Source organism: Fukomys damarensis, unplaced genomic scaffold, assembly GCF_012274545.1.
Source record: "Fukomys damarensis isolate Sample0158 unplaced genomic scaffold, DMR_v1.0_HiC HiC_scaffold_39, whole genome shotgun sequence".
Taxonomy (NCBI): domain Eukaryota; kingdom Metazoa; phylum Chordata; class Mammalia; order Rodentia; family Bathyergidae; genus Fukomys; species Fukomys damarensis.
Genome location: NW_022900951.1, coordinates 36,423,385 through 36,446,086, shown reverse-complemented (window position 1 = coordinate 36,446,086; position 22,702 = coordinate 36,423,385). Strand labels below are relative to the sequence as shown.

General features: G+C 35.5%; 1 protein-coding gene across 3 annotated transcripts in view; it reads left to right on the top strand.

Annotated features, from left to right (window-relative positions):
- Cask (calcium/calmodulin dependent serine protein kinase) overlaps window positions 1–22,702 on the top strand; it is a 290,329-nt gene that overhangs the window by 71,068 nt on the left and 196,559 nt on the right. For all 3 annotated transcript variants that reach the window (XM_010610602.2, XM_010610601.2, XM_010610600.2), the window contains exon 2: window positions 7,485–7,590. In XM_010610602.2, the coding sequence (XP_010608904.1) occupies window positions 7,514–7,590 (77 nt within the window). In that variant the 5' untranslated portion in view covers window positions 7,485–7,513. The remainder of the gene's footprint in view (window positions 1–7,484; window positions 7,591–22,702) is intronic.

Genomic DNA, 22,702 nt, shown 5'->3' with positions numbered 1-22,702 from the left:
CTCTCTCCCTCCCCCCCCTCTTTCTCTCTCTCTCTTTCTGATACCGGGGATCAAACTCGGGCCCTTGCGCTTGCAAGGCAGGTGGCGAAGGTCGTTATTTATTTATATATTTAACAAGACCACAAATTGCTTTCTGGGGACAGTGTTGGCCCTACTGTCGGTATTTCCTCTGATAATTCCATACGGGAAAAATAATGTTTGGGAGAGGAGCAAATAGTAAGGAAGTTTAGCCTGACACATGTCCCTTATGAGCTCCTCACCTGTGAGAAAATGAAATACCAGAAAGTAAATCTAGATTGCATAATCACAAAAGTATAAAACACCAGGTATGTAAATAACCTTTTTTACCTATTAGTTGAATTCCTGTTTTATTGCATTAACATTTTCTTTCGCTTTTACACTTTATTGAATGATTTATGCACAATAAACCCATCCAAGTGTAAAAGTCAGCAAGCTTAACAAATGTGTGAATTTTTCATCTCACAAAGTGCCCTCATATTCCCAACATACATGATTTTTAAAACTAATATTGAAAACAATTGAGGCATAAAGTAGTGTTTCCCTAATTTTCTTTTTTAAGACAAGGAGTACCATGCTGAAATAGGTATCTGATTTTTTGGCTTGCATTTCCCAAAATGAAAAGCAAGAAAAGAATTTTACCTTCTAGAAGAGGTTAGAACATTTTATTTCTATTTTCATTGTATAAAATATGAGCACAATAATACTCAGATATTTGAGAAAAGCTTATAACACTGGAACTTCATTTTGATTTGGATTTTAGTCACCTCTATCTTCTCCTTTTAACTATATGATTAACATCTTTCTGTTTTATTAATTGAGTCAAAAACAGATTTTCACCATATTCATGGTTGCGTAGCTCCCTGAATAGAAGACTCAGAGCTATATCTTCAAAAAGACAAATAATTTGGTTTCATTTAAATCTAACATGGCTCTTATCCACAAATTGCTTTTTAAGCAAATGCTTTTCTTTCTGTACGTTTTAACACCTCAGAAAATAAATATTGGCATGATCATTGATTTGGTCACCTGTAATCGTCATTAATATCAAACTAAGCTTGATGAATTATAATACTTCAATCTTGATTAGGAATGACCCAGAATCTTTAAAATTTAAATCTGTAGGAAATAAATAGCACTCTAGGTAATTATTTACCAACTCATCCTAATGAAAAGTGAGAAGGAAGACAAGTAATTCTCACAGTAATTGGCTTTATTTTATTTTACAAAGGATAGTTGTTTATACATATAGTGTTGAATTCAGTTTAATTTGGTATTCAGCAGGTTAGACTGCTTTAATACATTCATTACACTCTTCAGAGATGAAAACTCTTTGGGAAGTATATTACCAAACTCCCATTAATCTGTAAATACTTAATGCAGTTAAGATAGATTTCTAATTAATGAACATTTGCCTATTTAAAAAAATTTACATCACTCAAACATTCTCAATTAATGGTGTGCTTTTTCTTGGCTTTATTCATCTAACAGATGAGATTTTAGGCCATAGGATTGAAAAAGGGTGGGGGGGCAGGAATTCAAAGAAATTGGAAGCTGCTTGGATTTCTCTCTGTGTGTGAGGAAAGATAATAAACTACACAGGTATGGTAGTAAAATATGTAAAATATCAAAGAAATAATGAGTTTGCAGTTAACCCAAACGCTTGTGTGGACCTCTGCAGGCCTCTGGTCATCACTAGTTGAGAAGGTCAACTTTCCTGATTGATAGGAAGATAGCCTCATTAAAGCCAACTGACCTTTATTAGTGCCAAACACTTCTGGGATCTTTGGTCTTCAAATTGGCTGTTAGATAAAGGTGGAACTGAGAAACAGAAATTGACTTTGCTAATATAATTTTCCCAGGTTTCTGCTTGAACCCTTCTTTTCTTTTTTCAGCTTCAATTGAGTTTATTGGTACATTTTAGGGATACAGTACAGTTACATTCATTGTTGGGATCTTGTACCCCTACATGACAGGTCTTGATTCTCAGTTTTTCCCCTTGTCCCTGCCCTCCCTTCACCCCCTCCTCCCCTCCCCATCTACAAGCACTTGACCCTTCTTAAAATATCATATGGTCATTAATTTCAGTACACCAAGAAAAATGTTCAGTCTGCAATAACTTCAATTACTTATTTTGCTATACTATTTATTCAGTTGAATGCATTAATGCTGTTCCTAGTTATTTCTCTTTTTTTGCTTTTTAAATCTTGGCTTTAATTTTATTTTTTATTAGTACATGTCATAGTACATGCAGATTACAATCATCTTGTGGAGTGGGTACATGTACACAATACAGCTCAATTCTCTTTTTTAATCCCTTCATTCCCACCTTCCCCCTCTTACTCTGAATCCTCTTTCCCCATTTTCATTCTTGTTGATATTGTCAATCTTATCTCATGTTTATGACATACAATGCTTATATTCTTTGAGGTTATTGGGTTCCTGTACATGGCATATCTTTAATCTACTTAATTCAAGGCCCCCCTCTTCTGTCACTCTCAGTCTCCAAGACTCCCATTTGCAAGAGATCTATTCCCTTCTATCTATTCTTTATAGTGCTCTTTGTACTTCGCCTTTCACAAATGAGAGATACTATATGGCATCTAACCTTGTGTGTCTGTTTTATTTCACATCACATTATATTTTCCAGCTGCATCCATTTTCCTACAAATGTCTCAAATTTGTCCTGCTTTATAGCCAAGTAGTATTCTATTATGGATAGATACCACATTTTCTTTATCTAATCATCTGTAGATAGATATATAGGCTACTTCCAGGACTTCGCTATCATGAATTATGCTGCTATAAACATTGATATGCATGTTTCACTGTAGTGTGATGATGTCTTTAGCTCTTTGGGAATGATACCTAGAAGAGTTATAGATGGATTATGTGGAATTTCTAATTTTAGTTCCTTGAGGACTCTCCATACTGATTTTCATTATACTAGTATTAGTTTACATTCCCATCATCAATGTAGGAGGGTTCCTTTTTCACCAGAGTCATACCACATTTGTTATTTTTCAACTTATTCATGATTCCAATTCTTTTTGGAATAAGATGAAATTTTAATATTGTTTCCATTTGCATTTCTCTAATGACTAGAGATTTTGAACATTTTTTCATATATTTGTTGAAGAGTGCTGCTATAGCAAAAACAAATAGTAGTAAAGTAAATAATAAAAATATTTCAGGAAAACTATTTTTAAAATTAGCAATCTGAAACAACCTTTTTGTAGCTATGTACTTTTTTCATTGAGTTTATTGGTACTTTTTAGGTATACAGTACAGTTACATTCATCATTGGGATCTTGTACCTTTACATGACAGGTCTTGGTTCTTATTTTTGCCCCATTCCCCTGCCCTCCCTTCACCCCCTCTACCCTTCCCTATTTAAAGACTTTGTTTCCATTTTCTCCTGTTCTCATGTTTTTTCTTTCCCCTTCTTTCCTTTCTCCTGTCCTTCCCACTTCCCCGACTCCTTTAGCCCTTTTCTTCCTATTTCACATTATCAATTCTACCACTTGAACCTTATTTACACTTTTAGTGTTTCACACCAGAGAAACTATTCGGTATTTACACGTGTGTCCTATTAATTTCACTTAAGAGTATGGCCTCAATGTGCAGTCGTTTAGCTATAAATGTCTCTAGTTTCTCATTTTTTATGGCTGAGTAGTATTCCATTTTATAGATAATCCACATCTTCTTTATCCAGTCTCCAGTTGATGGGCAATTGGGCTTCTGAAACAACTTCCTTAACTCTCACTTATTTGAGAAAGTCTGACAGGAAGACCCTGGGTGCATACTTGCTTTACAGTTGTTGGACGGCCCAGACTTCTTAGAAATTGGTAGTAGTTCTAATACTGTATAGCAGGTTGATTTAATTTAAGTGTTTCTGATTTGAGATAGAAAATGAAATATTGCTTTCCATATCACTAGTGCCACTTTGAAAGAGAACTGAATTGATTGAATAAATAGACACCTACCTCTAAACATAGAAATGATTTAAAACTTTAAAAAAAAAAACTCTTTTAAATTTTCCCTGAGATATTATAAAATAAGAAAAAAAAGAGTATAGAGACCTTCCACTTCCTAATCTGTCAACAAAGCAGCACTTGAACAAAGGTGATCACTGTGGGTCATGTCACTCACAGGCATGGTCTGTGCTAATATCTGTAAGCAATCAGATAATCACAACTTTACATCAATTATCATTTACTTCAGATACCTTCTTACTCTACATCATGAGTTGATTGGTAGCAAATAGTAGTTTCAGTTTGCGATTTCAGTGTGGAGTTAATAGCCCTCAAAATATACATATAATTCACATTCATATTTCCCAAACAATTTTTTGTACTCTAAGTAAAATGCACACATAATGCATTTGTCTTTTTTTAATTGTGCTTCTCTATATGAGCTGTTTGTTAATTGAAGTACAGTAAGCAGTACCACAGTGATCCTAAACATAAGGCATCTTTTTGCATTGTTGTCCGTATTATTTCAAGTATATTTTTATGTTGTTTGGTGCTGTCCAGTCAGTGTTCTGATTTTAGTCCCCGAAATGTCAGATCCAGTGAGCTTTAAATCGCTTTAGTCCTGGAATACAGGGCCTCAAGCAATTTTGCCTTGTCAAGAGAGAGGGTAGGTAATAAGACTAGAGCAAGAGTTTGTTCAGCTGTGTACAAGCTGAAATGTGTGGCTCAAATGGAAGGGTCTTTAGAGCACCCATTTCTTCTTACAAACTTTCAGTGTAACCAGCATGTCATATGGCAAATATGTGGGAATTGAAGCACACTGTACTTACATATAAGGAGCAATATAGGAAATCAACTGGAAAGAAGGAAATCAGTTTTCACCATGGCAAACATTAAATCTGTTTACTTCACGACTGCAATGTCAGAGCATTGCGTTAAAATCACTTTCGATCAGAACAGAGACAAATAGAAAAAGAGTAAAGTGAAAACAAAAAATGAGAAAGGATGACTTCTAATAAAATGAGCTTAGAGATAAACATAAAAATGAGTGATAAAACTCCTAAGCTTTTCATAAAATCAGGAGGCAGAACATTCTTGAAGTGAGAGAAGAAACTCTGCGGGCATCTGATTGATGTTGTCTGGCTCAGCCTGGCCCTCCAGCACACTTGTTAAAAACCTCCTCATGGTTATGACTTCTCTGTACAAACCCCACGGCTGGCTGTTTCATACCCTCCTCTCCTGCAGGGCCTTCCCAACTACTTTTAGACATAGCATTTTTCCTGTGCCTCTGATGTCTTCCTCTACAATGAACACAGCACCCAGCTCACCTTGGGGCCCCTTGACCCCTTTCACACATATAGTGCTCCATCTACATGGTTCTCTCACATGCGACTTCTCATTTGAATCTTACAACTACCCTTGGAAGCCAGTTAATAGACTCTCAGGTACTTTATCACCTGTCTCTGTCCTCATTTCATTGTCTATACGGAGGCTAATTGGAAAAATTAGCAGTAGCAGGGGAAAAGCCTGCAAGTAGCAGGGAAGAGGCAGGACCAACACTGATTTTTCTGACTCCAGATCCCATGGGCTTTTCATCCCCACCACTATATTTACACCAGGTGTTTCCTCTGCAGGGAAAACAGGCAAACAAAGTCTTCTTTGACCCTGCCATTCTTATTTTACCATCAGGTTTTTCAGATATGCTCGTGTCCAAACCCAGAGCATGGCATGGTGGAAAGACTGCTGGCTTTGGAGTCATGCAGGTCAGGTTCATTGCCTACCTCTGTGACAGCTATACAATCCTAAACGTACTTCTAAACCTCAATTTCCTCATCTGCAAGGTACCTACCTCACCAGGGGTCAGGATATTAAATGACAATCACTATATCAAGTATTTATCACAGTGAGAGATATGATAAATTTTAATTTATTATTAGATAATTGACTCCTGAATGCTAACTTTGACCCAGACTTCTCCACAGAACTTCATCCAGCTCAGAATGTTCTTAACCTTTTCTGACTGAATCTGATGGCCTTTTCTCAGGTTTCAACTTTCTCCTATTATATATAACTTTATTTCCTCTCTTCCTTTGACTTTCTTAATACTGTAGTATTAATTTCTCCTTTTCTCGTAGTTTCTCTTCTATCGAATTTACTACTATATTTTTTTCATTCTGCCCTTATATAAGCAAGCCTTCTAAGGCTCTGTCTGAATCCATAGCTCTTGGCAAGATTAGTTGAATTAATAAATCAGAGAAGATCATGTTTTCTATTTTGCTTTGTGCAATGCATCCTTAGCCTTGGTTCTTCCTTACGTATCTCCCTTCTATTTTCAAATATAGAAACATCACATTTGATTTTATTTATCAACAGACAGGTAAAACTCCACCACTTTAGCACTGGAAGGCTTTAATAATCGTATTCCATGTAAAAAAAGGCAAGTGATGGCCCTGCCCAAGCTGTCTTAATGTGATGATGATGATGATGATGATGATAATGATATTCCTTTCATATTCCAAATAGAATTATTTATCTGATACAGAAGTTTTACCTGTATTATCTGAAATTGTTCTTCAGAATCATACTGTGACAGGGGTAGATTCCTGAATTATCCAATACATTTTATAGATATTGTAAAATAAATTCAGAGCTGTGAATGTAGCTCAGCAACAGATCAGTTGCCTAGCATGTCCAAGGTCCTAGGTTTCATTCCCCAATACCTCCTCTCAAAAAAATAATCTGACTTTGACTGTAAGAATAGTGCCTTTTCTTTTTCAACCATATTATTTTTTGCTTCCTATTCCATGTAATTTCCTTGATATGTCTGGGAATGCTGGATTTTCATCTCAAGAATAGACAATACCTTCTTATCTGATTTAGGGAAAATTAAGAAAAGCAAGTAAAATTGATGATTGTAAATTGAGTTATTTATTAGCAGATCAAGAAGAGTTATAAATGTGGAGGCTGAAACTTGATTATAAGAGTTTGGGGAAAGTATATATTTATTTTACTTTGGGGCAAAGCTTTTTGTTGTTTGGGGGGATTGTTGTTTTTGTTTTGTTTTTTTGTACGAGGGACTGAACTCAGGACCTGGCACTTGTGAGGCAGGCGGTGGCACCACTGAGTTAAATCCCCAGCCCTTAAGTAATACAAACATTATACACTTTAAAAACTGGGCTGGGGATTTATCTCAGTGGTGCCGCCGCCTGCCTCACAAGCGCAAGGTCCCGAGTTTGAACCCCAATACCAAAAAAATTTTTTGTATTCATAAGAGATGAGTCTTGTATATAGATTTAAGCTGACAAAAATATGAAAGTTATATTGTCAAAGACTTTAAAGGGTAAAAAGTTAAACTTAGTTAAAATGGGGGATTTCATCTCTTTAGTTAGAGAAGTCTTCATGTTACCATAGATCACATCCATTCATTCATCATTCACTCTTAACTGTCTTTTGTTCCTACCTAATGAAGTATGTTATATGTTTGTTTTGCAGATCTAAAGCGGGAAGCCAGTATCTGTCATATGCTGAAACATCCACACATTGTAGAGTTATTGGAGACATATAGCTCAGATGGAATGCTTTACATGGTTTTTGAATTGTGAGTGTGTACTTCATTTCTTAAGGAGTAAAGTTTTAAGCAATGTTGGTATTAAATAGTACTAAGACTTTTCTTTTAACATTTAGCAGTAGTTTTGAACTTATCTGTTTAGAAAGACCTTAAGTCCAGGAAAAAATATTATCTTAAGGTTTACAATGGCAATGGAAGCAAAAGGTAAGCATATTCAGTTACCTTCAAAGAAGAGGCTACAAAAAAGGAAATAGTTCAAAGGGGTAGGAATTCCCAAGATATGCATTTCTGAGCAGAGGCATCTTAGTAAATAGGAGTGGTATGAGAGTGAAGGTGTCCATGTAGCAAGACTCTGGCAGCAGTGATAGCCATGTAACTTCCCCTTAGGATATAATCATTATGTTGGCATGTGAGGAAAATTCTCTAGCTACACTGTAGCTTCATTTCCTAAGCAACTTAACATGCTTTTCACAGAAATTTTGTGCATAAGATAGTGAAATATGAGCTAACCATAGTACAACTGAGTAGCCCACAGCTGGTTGGATGATTGTCCAAGGAGTTTGTATAAAGTTTTATGGACAACATCCTGCAAGGTTTTTTCTTTGATCCTATTCTGCTCAGAATTAATCAGTGACTTTGATTAGGAAGATAAAAAAGGAGGAAATATTTGCTAGATATTCAAAAGATAATAAGACTAGAGGGTATATTCATTATCTATTGATTCATAACAAATTACCCCAAAATTTAGTGGCTTAAAACAAAGCAAATATATTGTCTCACTTCCTATGCATCAGGAATGTGGGCCCAAGTCAGCCAAGTCCTCTGGCTATGGCTTTCTCACAAAGTGGTGGCCAGGGCCACAGTCATTTTAAGGCAATGAGGTGGATCTGCCTTCGAGATCATTCACATGGTTCGTAGCAGTCTTCAGTTCTTCTCAGGCTGTTTGACTGAGGGCCTCAGGTTCCCTAGGAGCTGTTGGCTTGAGGCATCCTTTGGTTTCTTGTCACATAGGCCTCTCCATAGAACAGTAGAGCAATATGGCCACGGGCTTCATGGGGTGGGGGTGTTCCCACTCTTATAACTTAATCTCTGAAATTACACACCACTACTTCTGCTATATCCTGTTAGTTATAAATGAATCAGTAAATCTAGCCCTGAATATCAGAGGTAGGGGTCTCTAGCAGGCATTTCACAAATTTCTCTCCACGGAGGGCTAGCTAGCAAATTGGCTATCTATATCACAATTCAAAATATCTTACAAGTTTGTAGTCATGGAGCTAAAACAAAGGTGAAATTTAAGACCTGTTTATATAGACACTTCATTCCAATGTGTACATGCAAGATCAGTGTAAATTCAGTTGAAAAAAGATGTAAACATCTTACTTAGTCATTTACAGCAGCACCTGAGCCCTGAAGGAACGTTAGTTAGCAGTATTTAGTACTAACAAAGCCACGCTTCTACATTTCCATTCCCTGCTCCTTCTCCCTGGAGTGTTCCTAGTAAGCCAGACACCAGAGTGACTGCAGAAGGAGATAACCAGAATGGGAAAAAGCCTGGGAATTCTGTCATAGAGTCATAGCCTTCAAAATCTTAAATGGGAAACCTGCTAATAGAATTTTGAAAAACTGAGACGCTTGTCCCGTGTATTTTTAAGTTAATATATAAAAACTTGTATTGTGATAAAATCATCTTCAGGGTATTGAATATTGTCAAATATATTTTGTTCACAACTATAGAGCTGCATATTTATCTCATTCACTTTATGGGAGATGTCTACTATGTGACCTATGTGGCAAAGCTAGTTTTCATTGTCACTCAACCAAGTCAGAAGCGCTTTCTGTCAAGAAAAATCTCACTTCATTTTTCAAATAAAACTAAAATGTTAATAGACATCCCAGTGACACACCTTACTGTTCATTTCAAATTCTAAAATAGATCAGGCTTTTCCATGAGCATGTTTGCTATATGAAGTAAGGTGAGACCTCTTTCTTTCTTAAAGTCTCTTTGCTTTGCTCCCAGGGGTGCCTCCCTCCCGCAGGAGCTGTGCATTCCCCAGCTGTCTCTTGAAGCTAGACAGGCGTTTCAGAAAAGGGAACCAGTTGAATTGGCTGAATGGAGATGTGGAGATGTGAAAAGAAAAACAGCAGACCAGAGACTTGTTTTCAGACAGACCACATATGGCAAATGAAAATACAGAAAATCATTGCCTTAAAATATCCCAATTCATGTGTCCCTTGGAAAGAGTTGGGCACTTCAGACATACCTGAACCCCAGATTGAAGATACCTGGCTCAGAAAAGTTCTTGAAAAGCCTGTAGGTTTTATCCCTATAAATATGTTGGTTTTCTTATTGTGAGAGTCTCCAGCACAGAAGGCCAAAGGTAGAAAATAAGCAGTGTCTTCAGTTATTTGAAAGATCGTGTTATATGAGATTATGCACTCATTCAGTGTAGCGTTTCAGATCATAACTGATTTCACCTCTAAGTATGGAAAGACTCTCATGATGAGACTTACTCCAGGAATGAAACAAGCACCCACAGACTACACAGTTCTCACTAGAGATGCTTGAGTGGAGCTGGATCCATCCAAGGGGCTAAGATAAGGTTTAACTTTCTGACTAGAGAGGGGTCTCTGATGTCCCTTCCAATTTTAGGTAGTATAATACTTTCAAAATGACTTTTCTAGTTTAATATTATTTTCTACTCAAGAAATCTATTTCTGTCCATATTTTTATTTTCAGAAAACTAAAAGTGGATTTAATAATATACTATAAAATAATGAGGACAGAAAGAATTTTTAAATTTTCCAAAATTTTGATGTGTTTGCTATTTGTATCAAAGAACCGCAGATGAAAGTATAGTGGAAAGAAGATGGTCTTTGGTGTCATAAAATGTGGGTTTTAGTTCTTCAGTGTTGAGATAGTCGACATGGAACTTATTATAGCTAGCTTTGTATGATGCAGTTGATTAAAATAATTCTGTGGCCATATACTGAAATAAGATCCCCACAGTGAATGTAATCATTATGTACTGCAAACATGTACTAATAAAAATTTTTAAATGAGACCTCATTGAAGTTAGATATTTAAATACCAGTGACCTAACCCTAATATTAACCCAAATCAGTAGAAACCAGGCGGTGCACTCTTTTAATCCCAGCATTCTGGGAGTCTAAGGCAGGAAAATCACAAGTTCAAGCCCAGCCCATACAACTCAGCAACTTGGCAAAACCACGTCTCAAAATAAAAAACTGAAAAGGGGGTGGTGGTGTAGCTCAGTACAAATGCCCTGGGTTCTAATCCCAGCACTGCAGAAAAAATCACTAGAACATGACTTCCTATTTTCTTTTTTTAGCCTTTGATTTTGGAAATTTTTGAATGAAAAGAGAATAGTATAGTGAATGCCAATATAGAGGCACTGAGCTTTAACAGTTATCAAAACATTTTAACATTCCTATTTAAACTGTCCTTTTCTCTTGTCTCTCCCACCCCAAGATTTCTAAAGAAATATCATTTTACCTATAAATATGTCTGTTTATATTTCTAACAGATAAGGACCTAAAAATGACCATAATACTATTACACCTAACAAAATCAACAGTAATTTCTTGATATTATATCATGTTCAATTGATGTTCAGTTTTCCCTGATTGGACATAAATTTTAAATGACATATTTCTAAATTTAGAATTGTTTTATTAACTCTAGGGATCTGGAAGTAGGTTTTATAAATTTATACCTAAAATAACTTATTTCTCAAAAGGGCCAGAAACAAAATTGAAATATGCAACAGTTCTTTTGTGTCGTTATTTTATAAATTCACCTTAATAATTGTCCTTTCCCAGTTTTTTGCACCCGTGATCTCCTGCTCTCAAACCCAAAACCCCAAAACATCAATTGCTATAACGTTTAGTTCTGTGAAGCAAAAAGCTCTGCCAATACATTTGTGTGTGACTCCACCTACTGGCTAGGTGAGAGATTGCTTCTGTATGCAGCTACGTTGTAGACTAAACTACTCCCAGAATTATTAGTTCCATGTTCCTGGCAATAGGTACATTTCCTTGGTATTCAAGGACTCATTGCTCAGGCTCTGAGTTATCTGGATCCTTTTCACAGTTTTGTAACATGGCACCGATACAGACTGCACAAGGATAGGGAAAACAAATGAAATTAGGCCAGCTAACTTTACACTTGTTAACTAGGAAACATTTTTATCATTTACCAAGAGAAAAGGCTAGATGAAACAACATGTTTGGATTATGAGTAGTTTTCTTAATGTGGTATCCATATCTGTCTTTGCCTCAGACTTTGTGTAACTAACACTCCTTTTCTCTTCCTAAATGAAATTATGAAATTGTATGGCCCAGTCATGTTGCTTATCACATTAGAACTAGTTGATAGCCACTTAACTATAGTATAACTCTGAAGGATACTTGAAGACTCACAAAACCAGAAATGTAGAACAGGAAAAAATTGAAGCAATAGATTTCAAAACTTAGAGTAGAAAATGCTGGGCCAGGGATTTAGCTCAGCGGTTCAGTGGCCTGCCTTGCAAGCGCAAGGACCCGAGTTTAATCCCCAGTACCAAAAAAAAAAAAAAGGAAAGAAAGAAAGAAAATTCTATGTAGAGCTTGTTAGACAAGCATGTAACCAGGCCCTAACCCAGACATTCAGTTCAATAAATATGGGTCCAAATGGGGGAGATCATTGATTGACCTTTAAAGTAGGGCTAATACAACTTGCAAGCATACCCAACCTGCAGCTTGCCTTTTGTTTTATTTTGTTTTTCTTAGAGTGAAGAGGAATTATCTGAGGCCACATATAAAATATATAACACTGTGAATGTATATAAGTAGTAAAACTTCCTTTTTTATATTTTTATTATAACTTTTTCTTAAAGAGGGCCAAAATAAAGATGGGCCTAAGGTTGGACATGACTAATAGAGAACACCTTGCCATTTCCCCAACATACACAGTAGTTTGTTAGACATCTGTATGTATTTGTACTACATCCATTGCTTTCAGACTACACTTAACTTTGAACCTATCTGTAGCAATTTACTGCAACATATTTTAAAATAGAAGCTCAGTTTTGAAGACAGGACTGAGTTATATTACCCCCAAAAAATGAAATGTTTGTTTCTGAATAGCACATTCAGCTTGTCTTTAGCAGTGCCTGGTACTTGAGTTAAGCTGTAAATCCTAAATTTGCTGGCTAAGGAATTTTAATTACCTTATTATAGAATGATTATATATACCACAGGGAAACTTTTACAGTAATTAAATTTGTATTTAAAACACATCTGACACGAAAGTAAGACTTGTATCTTTTAAAATAATATTAGCAGTTTGTTTTTAAAACTCACAAAGGAGATAAGATCGAGACCTCTTTTTTTACTTTTTAATTTTCTGTGTGATACTTATGCTTGAAGAAAGGAGTACTTGTAGAATTCATTTACACTGATAGAGTGGAACAGATTATTACCAGCAGACTTGCCACTTAGGGGAAAATGTTTTGTCTCATATCAAGAGATAAAAATCTGGGTGGTAGCATTTTAATTTCTTTGAAGATGTGCACTTTTTTTATAACTAGCCTTCTTTGATCTATTTTGATTTTTCTTCTTCTTACATGTGATGTCACAAATTGTTATTCAGCAAACTATTTCTCCTGGTGCACTATGTCACGATGTTTAATTAATTTTAGTCTTAAAAACTGTGTGTCAAGGGTTCCCAAGATCCCCTTGGGTTTGATTATTCACTAAGAGGACTCAAAGGGCTCAATACATAGTCATCTTCACAGCCATGATTTATTACAGGGAAAGGATGTAAAGCAAAATCAGTAAAAAGAAAATGTGTAGGGCTAATAGTCCAGGGGCAAACAATGCACACTTCCAAAGATCCTCTCTCTGCAGTAAGTTGTGATGACATGTGAAATGTTACCAACCAGAAAAGCTCGATAGGAACTCAGTACTCAGAGTTTGTACTGAGAGCTGGCCGCGTAGGTACCCCATGCCTGACATGTACCAAATTCCAAACATCCAGAAAGGAAACAGATGTTCAGCATAAAACACATTGTTTGCACAAGTAGTTTAGACACAGGGAACCACACTTTTCAGTCAGGTAGACAGGAATGTCCTGAAATTCAAGTTCCCAGATAGCCTGACAATCAAGGGTCAACCTTGGAAGCAGGTCTTTAAGCCATTCACAAGATAATGGTTTAGGCTAGCTGTGTTAATTTTTCCATACAAACTAAAGTAGAGAAAAATAGAAGATGGATTTTCAGTTGATAAACTCCTGGATCTACAAACCAACTATAATTGCCTATAAAGATAATTATAAGATTCAGATTTTTGTTTTTAACTTTTTAGGTATCCACATCTTTAGTATGAAAATTTGGTTAATTTTGTTATTTAAAAGAAGTGTACTTTATTTATTTAAAATAAAAATATAAAAGCTTTTAATGTACACAATCTTTACAATATACATACAAAAATTTTTCTTTGTTTTTGAGACAGGGCCTCACTATGTAGTCAGTGCTGCCCTTGAATTCACTGTGTAGCCCAGGTTGACCTCAAACTCATGGTGATCCTCTTGCCTCAGCCTCCTGAGTTCTGGGATTATAGGCATATACCATCTTGCCCAGTCCTGCCTTATATTCATTTATACATTATGGAAAATCATAATGATAAAAATAATGTCATTCACAGAAGTTAATCAGTAAATATTTCAGAACATTTCTTCACTTTGTAATTGTTATAATTACACTAATTGAGATCATCTTATATAAGCAGTTTTCTGATTCCTTTCACCTGCTAATTTAAAAAATTTTGCTATACCATTGACTATTTTGTGGGTATAGTATTTAAAGACTACAGTAAGCCATCTGAATGTGCATGTGCCATGTTTAATAATTTACATTTACATTGTTGTTTTTCTATATTTAAAATGTTATAGTTAATATTATGGTACCTAATTTTGTTTTCTCAAAATTCATTTCTGGAAATAGAATTACTGGATTAAAAGTATATGTACATACATATAGCTTTAACCTTTTTGATACAATGCATCATGTTTAGAAAAATGCATCAGCATAAATATAAAGCTTAAGGAATCATTGCAAAATTAACAAACATATAACTACAACCCAAGTCAAGAAATTTAAAAACTGCCAGTACCTCACCAGCCCCTTAATCCCCCCTTCTGATTACAGCCCCTTCCTCTGTCAAAAGTAACTTTAATCTGGACTTTACTTCCATGCTTTTATACCTATACCATCCAAATAAGCATCCCTGCATAGTATAATTCAGTATTGTCTGCTTTTCAAAATGTTTACTTAAATGGTATCATACAGTATATATTCTTTCTTGGCCTATGACATTCATCCAGGCTGCTTTATACAGCTGTTCCTTCATTTTATTGTGATGCAGTATTACAGTGAACAAACTTTCATTATTTATTCATTGTGATGTTAGTGGGTATTTCGGTGGTTTCTAGATTCAGCTCTTTTGAATAATGCTATTGTAAACAGTCTTGTACATGTATCCTTATGCACCTAAGTACACACTCATATACTTGTAGATATTTTTAAATATGTACTTCAGTTTTCCTAGAAAATAACAAGCTATTTGCTAAAGTACATGTAGAAACTGACTGTCCATCAATGGTATATGACTCTCTAAGGTGATCTGAGTCTTAGTTTTCCTGGGACGGCCCTTATTTAAGCCTGTTATTGGTCCTTAGTAACAGCACCTTCTTTCATTACCTATTACCTGTGTCACACATCCTTCCTAATACTGGGCATTGCCAGAATTTTTAATTTTTGCCAGTTGGAGGATATTAGAATCTCATAGTGCTTTTTCCTGATTATTCTTCCCTAATTTCCACTTAGTGTCTCATTACCAATTTTATTAGGCTTTTCAATAGCTTGAGGCTTTCTATATCCTTTTTATTGTGTGCTACTTTTTATTTCAGTAGTTTCTACCTATTGTTATCTCCATCTTTCTTTTTGGACTTAATCTCTGCAGATGTTTTTTTCCTTTTAATTTCAACCTTATTGTGTCCTTGAGTTTTAGGTGTTTCTTTTTTTAAAGGCATATAGTGAAGTTGCTTTTTATTCCAGACTCTTAATATTTGCCTTTCACTTGTAGCATTCAGTCTGCTTATATTTAATTATACTTTTATATGTTTTGGTTTGTACCTGTAGTCTTCTTATGTACTGTTTGTGCCATCCATTACATATTTCTTTTCCTGTCTTTATTTGATTTATTTAGGTCACTTGAATATTTTTTATCATTTCATTTTCCTTCTATTAATTTGAGGTTTCAGTACTCTCTTCTATTATCTTAATCTGTAACCTAGAAATTACAGTGTTCTCCCTCACTCATCACATTGTAGTACTGATGCCAATATTGCACTGTAGAATACACTAATTCCATATAATACCGCTCTTCACTTATGGGCTATTTTTTCATGAATTTAAAAGATATTTTTGTGCATAAAAGTATAAGTTACCTGTACTCATGTCATTCTTAGTTATTTTGTTATTTTTATTCATTTAGATTACACACACCCTATCTTTATTCTTTATTCTTTCAGCATCTCTCAAGTTTTCTATGGGTTCATTTTCTTTGTGTCTCTTCTAGGTACAAACATTCTGTTTTTATTAGTTTCAGAACTTCCTGGTACCTCCTTCAGCCTTAGGCTATTTTCTGGGTAGAGATTTCTACATTGGCATTTTCCTTCTATTAGATGTCATTCTGCTATCTTCTGGCTTCCCACTGATGTTGAGACTTTAGCGAGCAATCTCATTTCTAAGACTCTGTATTTATTTCTTAGTTTATTAATTTTTTCCTCATCTTTTGTTTTCTGTAGTCTTCTCTGTGATGTATCTTAAAAGAATATGTGTGTGTGTTTTAATCTTGCCTTAGGTTCTTTACATTTCTTGAATCAGTGTATTGATATTCATGTTTATGGAAAATTCTCACCTATTGTCTTTTCAAATATTGCCTCTGCCCCTTTCTTGCATCACTTCTATGACCCAATTAAATATAATAAGAGGTGTATCTTGTGGTATTCTCTATGTCTGTATTTTGCATGTGTGTCTTTTCTTCATATTTCATCCTTTTTTTTTCTTCTATCGTCTTCCAGTTTCTAATTTTCTCTTCAGTACTGTCTCATCTGCTGTTTGTCTTTTGAGTTTTTAATTTCACCTATGTTATTATTAAGTTTTATAGTTTCTATTTCTTTTTAAGTCTGCTATATTACTTATTGTTTTCACTTTCTTATAAAAATCAAGCTCAACTTTTATGCTTTGAGACAGCTTAATCACTTAATAATTTTGTGTTGGATGACTCCTATTGGTTTTGCTTTTATTGTATATTACCTTTTGCTGGTTCTTGGTCAAGATGTCTTATCCTTTTGTGTGCCTAATTCATTTTGACCTTGTGCTGGAAATTATTTTGAAAATTACTAGCCTGAAAATGGTAACTTCTTCCTCCAGAGGGGATTTTTATTTGTTTTCCTTAGGCATCTTCAAGCACTAGCAGTGTGGAACTATCTTAATCAAGATTTCAGACTTAGATTTTCAGGGCCACCTAGAGGTAAAGCCAGGCTGCAAGTCTGTGAAGGGATGGGTTTACCCCCAGCTCTTTAAGGCCATAGCTCAGCACTGGAGAATAGTTTATCAGATTCCCTAATTTCTGACTTATTTTCCCATAGATATGTCTTCTGTATAAGCACATGTCTGAAGGGGAAAAAAAGACTGACTTTTGGCCTTACTTCTGTGAGCTCCTGTGCTTTCCTAGATCTCAGCCAATATTTCTGACAATTTGCTTAATACCTAGATGCCTTTAGGAAGTTTTTCTTCTAACTTTTTGGTTGTCTTTAAAGGGACATATCACCTGGACTACCATTATTGGAAGCCTGTCATTCAATATATTGAAAACTCTTTATAGGGGCTGGGGATTTAGCTCAGTGGTTCCGGCACCTGCCTTACAAGTCCAAGGACATGAGTTTGATCCCCGGTACCAAAAAAAAAGAAATGCTTCTTTGGGGCCGGGGATTTAGCTCAGTGGTTCTGCTGCCTGCCTCGCAAGCACAAGGACCCTAGTTTGATCCCCAGTACCAAAAAAAAGGAAAAGAAAGAGACTCTTTATATTAGTTACATATTACTTTCCATAAGATTTTATCAATTTTATCTTGATGCCAATGATAGATGAGAGTATCCATTTGCATTTCAATACGTTGAAATGATGTTTTGGTTTAATTCATATTTACTTTGTCATTAGTGTGGTCGTGTATGCTTAAAGTATGTGTCCCCATTTCTTTTTCACTTTCTTTATGTTTTTGACATTTTGTAAGAATTCTTTATTTATTAAGGGTATATACTTTTTTCATGTAATTGCAAATATTTTCCCAAATTTGCTTGTTTAATTTTGTTTATGGTATTAAGCTATTTTGTTTATTGATTTTATTTATATTCTGTCAGAGAAACAAGTTACAAAAGAATAAGAGATCTGGGTGCAGTGGCACATGCCTGTAATCCCAGCACTCTAGGAGGCTGAGGCAGGAAGATTGCCTCAAGTTAGAGGCCACCTTGGGCTACATAGTGAGTTCAAGGCCAGCCTGAACTACAGAGTGAGGCTCTCTCTCAAAAAAAATAAACAAAAAAATGACTTAGAGAAAGGGTTAGAATGAACCCTGTGATATGGATTAGAATTAGGGATAGCAATATGACCTCATATTTAGTTTACTACATGTATATACCCAGAGAGATACATAAAGAGGTAATTATGGATATGTGTACCTATATGGATAGTATACATACCTATATCTCCTGGTCTGCCACCCAGATGACTCAAAGCAGTGACACCTTAGTAGTATTAAGCTTACCCACACCCTACCAGATTTAAATCTCTAAAACCCCTTCTCTAATAGAAGGATCCAGGCCTCTCTGGAAAAATTATTATCAGTTGTAGGGCTGAGACAGAAAATATAAGATAAACCTGGAGCATCTAAGACTACCCAAAAGTCATGACATATTCAAAAATATGAGTGGTGTCAGGGCAGCACAAGGACCAACCCAAAAGTATCCATAATAGCCCAAACTAGAATAATTTGAGCAAAAAAATAAAATAAAATAAAATAAATAATAAGTGGGAGACAAAAAACAAGCCTCCCTTATAGAGGAATTTCCTATACTCAGTGTAGATAGTCCCCCATCTTCCCTTGACTGTGGGCTGGACTTACTGGCTCAGTTTAACAATGAATGAAAGGGGAAAAAGAATAACTTTAGAGAGACTAGCGGGTACTGCCTTCATTAAATGATCAAATTAGTATCACCAGTGATAAGTCATGTGGGTACCCTGTACCCTGTGATTAGATATGATGAGAAGGGCATTTCACCTTTTATATTTCTACAAAAACAAAACAAAACATAATCACATCAAACAGGCTGAGGATTTAGCTCAGTGGTTCCGCTGCCTGCTTCGCAAATGCAAGGTCCTAAGTTCGATCCCCAGTACCAAAAAAACAAAAACAATCACAGCCTACACAAGAGGAAAACATGGGACAAACCCAAGTTGAGGGACATTCTACAAAGTACCTGTTACTCTTTAAAGAGAACAAGGTGATGAAAAACAAGGAAAGACTAAGAAACTAGGACTGTGTCACCTAAGATGTTAACACTAGGAGAAGCTGATTGAGAAGTACTTAGGATATGGGAAGTCTCTATATCCTTTTGCAACTTACATGTAAGTCTCAGGTTATTCTAAAGTAAAAAAATTGTAGTTGGTCCAAACTAAACAAAAAAGAAACCATGAGTTTACACTATTTCCAGTTTTTAATAACATTTACAGATTTATTAGATAATAGAGTTATGAGACAAGACATTTATTAGATAATAAGAAACTGTTGATTGTTAGTGTGATTGTGTTACTGCGGTTATGTTACAAAAAAACAGTCCTTACCTGTTAGAGATAAGTACTGAAATATTAATGTATAATGTGTCATTGATAACTGGAATTTGCCTCAAAATTAGGCAAAGGGTGAGCGGTGAGTACTGGGTTGAAATATGGGCAAAACAAGATTGACCAATCAGTTGTTTATTGTCAGAGTACACGAGGCTCTATAATTCCTACCTTTGGAGTATTCCATACATGAAATTAAATATTTAAAAATATAAAAATATGAGAGACATTACAAAGTTTTTACTGTTTAAACTTTATATTTTTAAATCATATCTCTAAAACTCTTGGCTTCTTGCTGTATTAACACTTATTTGCTTCACCCTACTAGTTTAAATATATAATAAAGGTAAGATTATTTAATGCAAATCAGGATTTCATTGTACTTCCTTTCATCCTTAGGGTATATCCTCACAGAAGTACACAATCAAAATGCTGGATTTTAAAATAATTCTAAATAACTTCTTTTTGTGATTATGCCCCAAGCTTAATATAGATAGGGCTGGATTTAAGTTTTTAATTGAAATTTTTATTAAGATGCTGGACGTAGTGGTACATGCCTGTAATCCCAGCACTTGGAGGCTGAGACACTAGGATCATCATGAGTTCAAGGCCAGCCTGAACTACATAGCAAGACCCTGTCTCAAAACACCAAAAAAAAAACCCACATAATTATAGGTTCACATATAGCTCTACAAAATAATTCAGAGATCCTTACAGTCTTTGCCATTTCTCCCACCATAGTATTAACATTCTGAAAAACTAGTATGATATCACAGTAAGAATATGTAACATTGAGCCGGGGATTTAGTTCAGTAGTTCCACCACCTGCCTTGCAAGCACAAGGTCCTGAGTTCAATTTCCAATACCAAAACAAAACAGAATATTTAAATTGATACACCAATCCTATTCAGATATGTTGATCAGTTGGTCTGCTTTTAATTTTCAGATTGCCTCTTTTCTTCTTGCTTTTGTTTTTAGTTTATGAAAAACAGTTAAATAATTACAAAGTCAAACCTATAAATAAGATTCATTTATAAATAATCTGGTTTGCATCCCTTGTCTCAATTTACTTCCTGGCCCTAGTGGGAACTGTTTTTATTTTATTTTTCCATTATTCTTATTTGAAAAATATAAGATATCTACATTTTATACTACCTTCTTGCACAGTTTCATATAGTTTGTTCTAAACCTTCACTGAAAAGAACTAGGATTACTCCATAACAGTGTGCAGACATTTTCATTCCTGCTTGTACTTGCTTAGGACTCCACTTATGGTATAGAAGAGTTTTTTGAACTTAGACATTTGGGTTACTTTCATTATAAAACAGCTGATATGTGTACATGTAAAGAGGGTCATAGCTAAGTTAAGGTATATGGCCCTGTCTTAGTTGCTTTTCCTCGTTGCTGAGACAAAATGCCTAACACCCAAAGTTAAAGAAGGAAAGGTCTATTTAGCTTACAGTTGTAGATGTTTCACTTCATAGTTGGCCTGACTCCAAAGCAGGGTGGTATGGCAAAGGGGCATAGAAGAGGAGAAATGGTTCATGAGAGGCAGAAGACAGGAAAATAGTGAAGAAGCAGCAAAGATGACAGCAGCCTTCTTTCTGTCCCTTATAGTCTACTCAGGCTACACACCCTTAAGGCAGGTACTGCTCACGCCCAGGGTGGGCCGTCCCATTATCCACACCCAGAACTATACGAAACCCAATCAGTGAACTAATTTAGTAATCACACACCCTTGATCCCACCATCACATACTCTAAATCCAGGCACCTCTGAAAAGCTACACTTATGACTGCATGAGACTTTGGGGGAACATCTAGACACAAGCCATAAAAGGCCCTCATCCATATCTGTGGACTTCTTATGGTTTTTTTTTTCCTCATTGAGTTTATTGGTACATTTTAAGTATACAATACAGTTACATTCATTATTGGGATCTTGTACCTCTACATGACAGGGCTTGGTTCTCATTTTTTCCCCTTGTCCCTGCCCTCCCTTCACCCGCTCCTCTCCTCCCCATTTACAAACACTATTTCCATTTTTTCATTTTCTCATATTTTTTCTTTTCCCTTATTACCTTTCCCCTACCCTTCCCACTTTCCCTACACCTTTAGCCCTTTTCTTCCTATTTCACATTGTGTGGACTTCTTATCTTTATAAGGTCCCTGGATCCTAGAGAATTTACAATAGAAATAGAGAGATAAGATCTTTGTCCCTCTGCTGTGTTGATTTTATGCTGTAGGTAGTATCATTTAATCTTAATAGGAGATACAAAAATATAGTCGGTCTGTCTTTTTGCCAAATTATAAAACGTACTGCTTACCATAAGGATATGCTTTGTACTCCTCATGTACACCATCAAGGGCTCAGGAGGTTCACAGGAAAGAGAGGCAAGATCCTGATATGCCTTTTAAGATATTGTAAGGATTTGAAATTTTATTCTAATGATGTAGTTACCATCACAAGACAGATGGTCATATTACCATTTTTAAAAGCTACCTTAGCTATACTATGGCTATGAAATGGAAGGAATGGCAGTAGTTCAGTAGGGGCATTGATTGCTAGGAGAGATCAATGTCAATAGACAGAAAAGGAAGTTAATATAAGCTGCAGATATTTTAGAATTTGAAGTTTGGATAAAGAGAATAAGGAAACCAAAATTGACTCTGCATCCCTGGCTTGAGTGCCCAATTTATGATGGTGCCATTAACTAACTGAGACAGCCCTGGAAGTATGTTATAAATATTTTTTGACATGTTTAATTTGAAATCTCTGGGAAACATCTGAGTGAAGTTATTAAACAGGAAGTTGAGTGGTTTGGGGGCACAGAGAGAGATTTGCAAGTGGCTGCTATTGAGATGATTTTTTAAAGAATATAAGGAGGAAGAAGAAAAGAGGACTTGAGTCCTGAGGTTCTCCCACATTTTAAGGATGTACAACAGAAGAGTAGCTGGAAAATCAAATTAGAAAAGAAAGAGCTAAAGAAAAGAAAGGAAAATCATGACAGCAAGGGGTCATATAAGCCAGATAGAGTTTATCAAGAACAGTTTTGTGGGGAAATTAGAGGTTTTGGTATTTCTTAGCTCCATCTTTCCCTATGGTCCTTTTTTCCTTAACCAGGGACTGGTGTGCATGCTCTGCGTAACTTACATTCTGACTTATTTTCTGTGATATG